At 20.3% G+C, this 10,679-nt stretch overlaps 3 protein-coding genes across 3 annotated transcripts; 2 read left to right on the forward strand and 1 right to left on the reverse strand.

Moving 5' to 3' along the window:
* Positions 1–1,691: 1,691 nt before the first annotated feature.
* PRSY57_1016400 (DNA polymerase delta catalytic subunit) lies at positions 1,692–4,976 on the forward strand (the record flags this gene model as incomplete). The annotated part of the gene is made up of 1 exon (XM_012907753.2): positions 1,692–4,976. The coding sequence occupies one exon, from the start codon at positions 1,692–1,694 to the stop codon at positions 4,974–4,976; it is 3,285 nt and encodes a 1,094-aa protein (XP_012763207.2).
* Positions 4,977–6,072: 1,096 nt separating this feature from the next.
* Positions 6,073–7,005, reverse strand: PRSY57_1016500 (rhoptry neck protein 12, putative; the record flags this gene model as incomplete). The annotated part of the gene is made up of 1 exon (XM_012907754.1): positions 6,073–7,005. One exon carries the CDS (start codon positions 7,003–7,005, stop codon positions 6,073–6,075), a length of 933 nt encoding a protein of 310 aa, XP_012763208.1.
* Positions 7,006–8,595: 1,590 nt separating this feature from the next.
* PRSY57_1016600 (enoyl-CoA hydratase-related protein, putative) lies at positions 8,596–10,388 on the forward strand (the record flags this gene model as incomplete). The annotated part of the gene is made up of 2 exons (XM_012907755.2): positions 8,596–10,122; positions 10,323–10,388. 2 exons carry the CDS (start codon positions 8,596–8,598, stop codon positions 10,386–10,388), a joined length of 1,593 nt encoding a protein of 530 aa, XP_012763209.2.
* Between the last annotated feature and the right edge of the window lie 291 nt (positions 10,389–10,679).

Raw genomic sequence — 10,679 nt, forward strand, 5'->3', positions numbered from 1 at the left:
ATGATATATTATTTTAAACGATTATATTACATTTGTAACAAAATTATACTTATCAAAAAAAAACATCATTATAATTATATATAAATATATATTTTCTTTTAGTATGGACTGTATTTATGTTATTTTCATTTTCTGATTTTTATTTTGAGAAAGGGAATAATACAGAACATATGTATTTGAATGTATATATGTGTATGTGTATATTTAGTATATAGTTCATTATTACAACAAAAGGTGGAACACATCAATATATCTTTTTATATAAATTTTCACATATATTATATAGCCAGGAGAGAAATTCATTCCTTATGTGTAAACCTTTGACAATTATTGTAAAATAAAAACAAAAAGTATAGAAAAACTTTATATATGAAATATGCCAAAATGGATATCCTCTAATAAATATTTCTCTATAATATTTCTATATAATATTTCTATATATAATTATTTATTTTATTTCTTCAACATTTTTCTTTTTTCACCATTTAATTAAAATATATGTACATTTATATATATATATATATATATATATATATATATATTACATGTTGACATTATTAAGATTTTATTCAGAATGAAAAGAAAGAAAAATATCTAATATTTTATAATTCTTTTTTTCTTTTTTTTTATATTGATGAGCTTTATATTTTGTAAACATTTTACAATGAGACAGAGAAACAACAATATATATATATATATATATATATATATATATATAATTACATATATTTATTATATATATAATATATATTGAATTATTTCTTTTTTTAAGTATGATTTGCAAAAAATAATATAAAATAAAGGTATAAAATAAAAAACGTTTATACACTTTTGATTCTCAAATATTTATTTTAAAATATATTAAAGTTTACAAAACGTTCATGCTATATTAATTATATACATGTGTTCTTAAAAAAATAAAAAAGGCAAATATATATATATATTATATATATATATATATATATATATATATATATATATTTTTTTTTTCTTTTTTCATTTCTTTCGTTTTTATGGAGAGAAAAAAAAATTATTCATGATTCAAAAAACATTTTATTTTTAAAAGAAAAAAAAAGATATAAATTTTCATATTCATTTTGATATTACGTAAAAATTTTGAACCTGATAAATACACACAATATATATTTTTTTACTCATTTTTCTTTTCGCCTTTTTTTTTTTTTTTTTTTATCTCTCATTCGATGTGTGGATACTTTTTCATGTTCATGAAATAAAAACATTTCTTGTTTAATTATTTTATGAATTATAATAATTGTTTTTTTATTGATTAAAAATGTCATGATGAGATTAAAAGAAAAAAAAAAAAATAGAATAAAAAATAAATCATAATTATAGCATTTTGAACAAGTATATAATATATATTGTAATATATGACTGATTTGTATATTTATCCAAAGTACTTTTTAAAAACATACCTTTAAAAAGGATTCCCCTTTAATATATATATTTTAAAGGCATTATCTGCTTATTATATTGTAGTATATATATATATATATATATATATATATTAAAAGTTATATTTATACTTATCAATAGACTTTTTAAGTGTTTATTAAGCACATATAAGATATATAAATATATATATATATATATATATATTTCATATATATCCCTTTTATTTTATGTTATTTTATTTTCCCCCCTCTTCTTATTAATGACGATATAACAAAATGGAAGAACTGAAAACTTGCCCATTCACAAATGTGATTCCGTACGGTTTGCTATATGATAAATTAAAAAAAGAAAAAAATAATGACGTTCCTGAAAATTATGTAATAGAAGAATTTGATAAGCTCTTGAAAAATTATGAGAGACCAAATGTATACGATGAAATAGGAAATGCAACATTTAAGAATGATGAAGATTTAATAACGTTTCAAATAGATTTGGATTATACAGTAGAGAATATATTTAAAAATATGATATATAACGAAATTGGTTCAAATAATAGTATATTAAATGATATATATATGCCATATAGGATTTTATTAAGTAAAGATAAAAATTATGTGTCTGTTCCTATTATTCGTATATATAGTTTAAGAAAAGATGGATGTAGTGTTTTAATAAATGTTCATAATTTTTTTCCTTATTTTTATGTTGAGAAACCTGATGATTTTGATAATGAGGATTTAATAAAATTAGAAATGTTAATGAATGAAAATTTAAATTTAAATAGCCAATATAAAATATATGAAAAGAAAATATTAAAAATTGAAATTGTAAAAACAGAAAGTTTAATGTATTTTAAAAAAAATGGGAAAAAAGATTTTTTAAAAATTACTGTATTATTACCAAAAATGGTACCCTCATTAAAAAAATATTTTGAAGGTATTGTACATGTAAATAATAAATCAATTGGAGGTATTGTATATGAAGCTAATTTACCATTTATATTGAGATATATTATTGATCATAAAATTACAGGTTCATCCTGGATAAATTGTAAAAAAGGTCATTATTATATAAGAAATAAAAATAAGAAAATATCAAATTGTACATTCGAAATAGATATTAGTTATGAACATGTAGAACCAATAACGTTAGAAAATGAATATCAACAAATACCTAAGTTAAGAATTCTATCCTTTGATATTGAATGTATAAAATTAGATGGTAAAGGATTTCCAGAAGCAAAAAATGATCCTATTATTCAAATTTCATCTATTTTATATTTTCAAGGGGAACCTATTGATAATTGTACCAAATTTATTTTTACACTTCTTGAATGCGCTAGTATACCAGGTTCAAATGTTATATGGTTTAATGATGAAAAAACTTTATTAGAAGCATGGAATGAATTTATTATAAGAATTGATCCTGATTTCCTGACTGGATATAATATCATAAATTTTGATTTACCTTATATATTAAATAGAGGTACAGCTCTAAATTTAAAAAAATTGAAATTTTTAGGTAGAATAAAAAATGTTGCAAGTACAGTTAAAGATTCAAGTTTCTCATCTAAACAGTTTGGTACGCATGAAACGAAAGAAATCAATATTTTTGGAAGAATACAATTTGATGTTTATGATTTGATTAAACGAGATTATAAATTGAAATCATATACATTAAATTATGTTTCTTTTGAATTCTTAAAAGAACAAAAAGAAGATGTACATTATAGTATAATGAATGATTTACAAAACGAAAGTCCAGAATCTAGAAAAAGGATAGCAACATATTGTATTAAGGATGGAGTATTACCATTACGATTAATTGATAAATTATTATTTATTTATAATTATGTTGAAATGGCTAGAGTTACGGGAACACCTTTTGTATATTTATTAACACGTGGACAACAAATTAAAGTTACGTCGCAATTATATAGGAAATGTAAAGAACTAAATTATGTTATTCCTAGTACATATATGAAAGTTAATACAAATGAAAAATATGAAGGAGCAACCGTACTAGAACCTATTAAAGGTTATTATATTGAACCAATATCAACATTAGATTTTGCTTCCTTATATCCATCCATTATGATTGCACATAATCTCTGTTATTCTACTCTAATAAAAAGTAATAATGAAGTTTCAGATTTACAAAATGATGATATAACAACAATACAAGGAAAGAATAATTTAAAATTTGTTAAGAAAAATGTTAAAAAGGGAATTTTACCCTTAATTGTAGAAGAATTAATAGAAGCTAGAAAAAAAGTTAAATTACTAATTAAAAATGAAAAAAATAATATAACAAAAATGGTGCTTAATGGTAGGCAATTAGCTCTTAAAATTTCAGCAAATTCTGTATATGGATATACAGGAGCATCATCAGGAGGACAATTACCATGTTTAGAGGTAGCTGTGTCTATAACTACGTTAGGTAGATCTATGATTGAAAAAACGAAAGAGCGAGTAGAAAGTTTTTATAGTAAAAGTAATGGATATGAACATAATTCGACAGTTATCTATGGAGATACCGATTCTGTTATGGTAAAATTTGGAACGAATAATATTGAAGAAGCTATGACATTAGGAAAGGACGCGGCAGAACGTATTAGCAAAGAATTTTTAACACCTATAAAATTAGAATTTGAAAAAGTATATTGCCCATATTTATTATTAAATAAAAAAAGATATGCAGGATTATTATATACTAATCCAAATAAACATGATAAAATGGATTGTAAAGGAATTGAAACTGTAAGAAGAGATTTTTGTATATTAATACAACAAATGATGGAAACTGTATTAAATAAATTATTAATTGAAAAAAATTTAAATAGTGCTATTGAATATACCAAAAGTAAAATAAAAGAATTGTTAACAAACAATATTGATATGAGCTTATTAGTTGTGACCAAATCATTAGGAAAAACAGATTATGAAACAAGGTTACCACATGTAGAATTAGCTAAAAAATTAAAACAAAGAGACAGTGCTACAGCACCTAATGTTGGAGATCGAGTTAGTTATATAATTGTTAAGGGTGTTAAAGGACAAGCACAATATGAAAGAGCAGAAGATCCTTTATATGTTTTAGATAATAATCTAGCTATAGATTATAATCATTATCTAGATGCAATTAAAAGCCCCTTATCAAGAATATTTGAAGTTATTATGCAAAATTCAGATTCATTATTTTCTGGTGATCATACAAGACATAAAACTATATTAACATCAAGTCAAACTGCTTTATCCAAATTTTTAAAAAAATCAGTTCGATGCATAGGCTGTAATAGTTCCATAAAAAAACCACCTCTATGTAACCACTGCAAAGAAAATAAAGAATTTTCTATATACATGCAAAAAATTAAAGATTTCAAAAACAAACAAAATGAATTCTTTCAGTTATGGACTGAATGCCAACGATGTCAAGGAAATCTGCATGTGGATGTTATATGTATGAATAGGGATTGTCCTATATTTTATAGACGAGCAAAAATTAAAAAAGATATAGCTAACCTACAGGAACAGGTCACCTCATTAAGAATGGATTGGTGAAAAGGAAAATGTAATGAATGGGCGAATTAATATATGAAAAAAAAAAAAAAAAAAAAAAAAAAAAATTTCAATGACAATTTTTATAAAAGAACTATGCATAATATTATATAGGTGGTTGTATTATACATATATATATATATAAATATATGTCTATATATTTTTATATTTATTTATTTATTTATATATTTTATTATTTATTTATTTTTTTTTTTTTTTGTGCCACATTCTTTTCACCCATTACATATAATTTTCACTAAAAAATGTTGATGGCATAAATGTTTCCATATATGAATATATTATCAATATATAACCATGTATTATTATTTATTTTTATTCTTTTTGAATTTTTGCCAAAGGGCAAAATAGGATATTTTCTTCATGTAACACTATAAATTTAAACATATATCTATATGTACATATATATATATATATATATATATATATATATATATATTTATTTATTTATTTATTTATTTATTTATTTATTTATTATAATTATGTAAAAGTATAATAACTTAAATATATCTTTTAAAAATTATTAACAAGTATTATATATAAAAATACCTCTATCTTCATTATATGAGATGTGTGAATAAATACATCTTTATAATACATTTAAAATTGTCGTTTTTTTTTTTTTTTTTTTTATTCCTTTTAATAGTTACGTAAAAGAAATAAAAATAAAATATTTTTATAAAAATAATGTGTATTCGTAGGTATATATTGATCTGTCCAATATTGAAGTATTTATGAATTGAATTTTATTCTTATTATAATTTTTTTTTTTTTTTTTTTTTTTTTTTTTTTTTTTTATCGTATTTCTAATGTTTGTTTATTTATATGTTTTTAAAATATTAAAAATGATGAAAAGTAAAATATGCACAAAAGGGAAAACAAAAAAATTATAAAATGTTCAAAATTGTGGATTAATTGAAATAAGGAATAATATATATATATATATATATATATATATATGCATGTGATATATTTTTTATTCCATATATTTATATGATGAGGATGAATTATAATTGATACTAGCATCCTGCACATATTTGTTATAATATATATATATATATATTTATTTATTTATATTTATTCATTCTTGTGTTAAATCGGAAACGTTCTCTTCGAATCCATTTTCCATACCTGTTTGATTAATAATATAATTTTCCATTTCTTCCATATTAACATCATCATCTGGTTTATTAGTAGTTTCACTTTGCTCATTAATATCAAAGACATTATCATACTTCATCAAATTTGAGCAAGCTAATGGAATACCTCCATAACAAAATTTATCATATAAAAATAAGATAGAGAATTTTGGATTGGTATTATCCATTTCCTTAAAAACTTTAGTATGGTTAATTTCTTTAAGTAATTTGAATTTTGAACCGTTATTATTTTCATATGAATTACTTAGTATTTCTTCATAAATTTTATGATTATTTTTTTTAAGTTTTTCTATATCATATACTAAAGATGTAATATTACAAAAATTTTTAAAATAATCATTTTGCATTACAATAAATTGACATACATTCTTAGCACTTTCAAATGATTCTTCAGATATAAAAATAGATTTCATACTATCATCATTTTCATAAGTCATCATATTCTTATTTAAATTTTGTAAATTTTTTTCTTCATGTTTCGTATGTTGATATTTTTCTAATACACTATTTATGGAACTTTTTTTATTCGTTTTATCTTCACTACTATAACTACTAAAATGTTTTTTTTTCATTCCATCTTTTAAATTACTTAAATCATAATTTAAGTTTTTATTATTATCTTCTTCATTATTCATTTTATTATATTTTTCATACATTTCTCTATTCAATGTCATTCTATTTAATCTATTGTTATTATTTGGTGTGTTCCTATCACTGTTTCCATTATCATTTTCTTTACCCTCTTTGTCAATAATAATTCCTTCATTTTTTTGTGTCTTCACATTATACACACCTTTTAATATACATAAAAAAAACAAACAGATAAAACACAAACACGTATATACTCTTTTCATTTTTAAAACACACAAATTATATATATATATATATATATATATATATAACTTTTTTCGATGTAAAAGTTTTTATTGCACTGTTCAATGGACGCAATAAAATATCTAAACTTATAAATGTAATATTTATAATATATATATAATATATATATATATATTTATAGTTATTTATTAATTTATTTATATTTATTTGTCTGCCCTTTAATTATGGTGATTACCACTCTTTTATTACTATAAATATTTAAATAAAAAGAAAAAAAAAAAAATTTATATATGTACTTTAAACATTTCATGTCTATATTTGGACTTAACATTTAACATCCAAACAATTCATATTCAAAAAAATAATCCAAATGGGAACTTAAATATAATCACATGTATATATATTATATATATGTATATATATATATATATATATATATATATATATATATATATATATACATACATATATATATATGTATGTATGTATAATGTAACGCAATTCTTAGGTGTCTATTAAAATGTACAAACTATTTTATGACACTTTCTTTTTGTAACCACAAATATGTAACATTTTACAATAAAGAACAGTATGCACTTTTATGCATGCGTAACAAATAATATATATATATATATATATATATATATATATATTTATTTATTTATATTTATATATTGTTCATTTATACTCATACAATTCATAAATTTTCTTTAATTATGATTTATTTTCCTATAAAATAGTTGTTGCTTTTTCCTTTTTTTTCACTCATTTTTTTTTTTTTTTTTGTATTTTCATCCAATAAAAGTTATATTTTATTTTTATTTTTGGTAATTCATCCTGAATGCTGAAAAAAAGTAAAATATATGTACCTCATCTAATATTCCTATCCTTTGTTCATATTATATATATATATACATAATATTTCATTTTTTCTTTTTATCCATATGTAAAAATGATACCCATTTTGGTTAGTTCCTTCGTTTCATTTAATTCTATAAGGTAAGAAAAAATAATCCTTAACACTTCAAAAAAATGATAAAAGAAAATCTTGACGTTTTAAAAACAAAAATATTACATATCATCATATATTTTCTCTACCTTGTCAAAATACCATTCACTACATATTCCACAGTAAATATACACATTTCCCTTTTATTATTATTTTTTTCTTTTCTTTCCTATAAAAAGAAATAAACGATTTATTGTCCCATTATTCCCTTAATTCATTCATAAAAATATAAATACTAATACATGAAAAATAAAAATAGATAAGTATATGTATATGTATATGTATATATATATATATATATATATATAATATTTATATATTTTTTCCTTATTTATTTTATTTTCATCAATATACTATTTACTTGTATAAAAAGAAAAAAAAAATTTAATTTTTTTTTAATATCATAAGAATATATATTTAATAGAAATTATTTCACAATGAGAACCAAAAAGTAGATAAACCATACACATTTACATTTAATTTAATTCCTTTTTTTTTTTTTTTTCTTTTTTTTTCTTTTTTCACATTATATATCATTTTTATTTCCTTCTGAATATATGTTCATTTCTTGAAGAAATAACATTAAAGAAAACCACAAAAAATGTTGTTTAAGTTAAAATATTTAAGGAAACATAACAAAATTTATGATATGATTCAATTTTCCAAATGTAAGAATGCATATGTAATAAAAAGGTCTGTAAGAACCAGTATTTTTAAAGATGATGATATATATTTAAACCCACAAGATATACATAATGAATCCTTACCTAAAATAAATTATTTAAATTCTGGAAAATTAGATGAATATGTATATAATCGTAATAATATAGGAATGGATACTATTATAATTAATAGCAAGTATATGAATATAAAAATGATTAATAAATTATATAAAAAATTATGTGATAGTGAAGTTAATTATACTAAAAGGTTTATTTTTTTAACATCCTTATATAATAATATATTTAATTATAGTTATAATTTATATGATTTATTAAAAATTTTAGAATTATATCAAAAAAGTAAAGATATACATTATGTAAATTTATTCAAAAAAATTTTACAAAATACAAATGATTTAGCATATCTTATATTTTCTTATAAAAAACCAATTATATCATATTGTAACGGGAAAATAAAAGGATCTGCAGGATTCTTGTCTTTTCTAGCTAATAATAGTGCTTCATTCAATCATTCTTCATATACATATAATAATTTAAATTATTCATTCTTACCTTATGGAGGAATATCTTTTATACTAGCTAATTTAAGAGCTAACTTAGGATTTTATTTCGCCTTAACAGGTCAGGTAATACAATCATCAGATTTGGTTTGGTGCGGATTAACTAAAAGATGGATATCTGATGAAAGTTTGGAATTAATGGAGATAAGTTCTGAAAGTCAATTAGAAGTTTCAGAACAAGATGCACATATTTTATTAGAGGAGCATTTTTTAAAAATACCTGAAAAATATACCTTAAAAAATTATGAACAAGTCATACATGAACATTTTAAACATAACAATTTGTTAACTATATTAAAATGTTTGGATCAATCAAGAAATAGTTCAGATCAAAACATAAGAAAATGGGCTGATGAAACGTATCAAAAAATTATTACCCTTCCACCATTAGCTACTCATTTGACATTTGAAATATTAAATATTTTAAGAAATTACAAAATGGAATTATTAAAAAAAGCTCAAGTAAATAAACGTTTATGGAATGAAATGATAAAAAATAGTTATAAAGTACCAACAACAAAAGAACAAATAAGTATGAATGAATTAAAATATACTATTGATAAAGAATTATTTATTAAATCATTAAATATAGAAACTAATACATTATTAAATTTTATATCATGTCCTGATATTCTAAATGGTATAACATCCTATTTAGTAAAAGATACCAACCATGCCTTCTCATCAACATATTTAAATAACAATATATTTCAAATTAAAAAAGATATTATTTATTATTTCCTCTTTTATAAAAATTCTTATGAATACACTATATATGACAGACCGGATATAAGTTATTCAAGTTTGAGTGTTTTAGAAAAATATAATCAGCACTACAATGCTGAAAGTAATACAAGTCACGACAAACTTTTCTTTTCCAAGCAGGTAAACAAAACAAATCCCAAAAAATATAAGAATATATATATATATATATATATATATATATATATGTGTGTGTACATATTGGAATTGTTTTTTTTTATCTATTTTATTTTATTTTTATTTTTTCTTGTCTCTATATATTTTTCCTTATAAGACATGGTGAATCTATTCACTATCTCTTTTAACCTTTTTTCCTTTTTTAGTTTGAACGGTGGAACGATGATTACCTCCAAGAAGAGCTGGAAGATATTAACAAACATTTTTTATAGTTTATATATGCTTATAATTTTCAATTGTTTTACAAACATTTGTTGGGCTTTAATCATTTTATTTATGAAAAAATATATATTAAATAATTTATTATATATATAAATATATATTTTTTTTTTGTTCAATATATTTATTTCATATTGTTTTTGTTTTATACTGAATAAATTTGTTAATTTTTAATGTGTATTTTTTTTTTTTTTTTTTTTTTTAAAATATTTTTAATTATTTTTAATTAATTAAAAAAAAAAAAAAATAAAAAAAAAAAAAAAATTAAAAAAAAAAAAAATAAA

The sequence above is a fragment of the Plasmodium reichenowi genome, chromosome 10 (assembly GCF_001601855.1).
Source record: "Plasmodium reichenowi strain SY57 chromosome 10, whole genome shotgun sequence".
In the NCBI taxonomy this organism is placed as follows: Eukaryota; Apicomplexa; class Aconoidasida; order Haemosporida; family Plasmodiidae; genus Plasmodium; species Plasmodium reichenowi.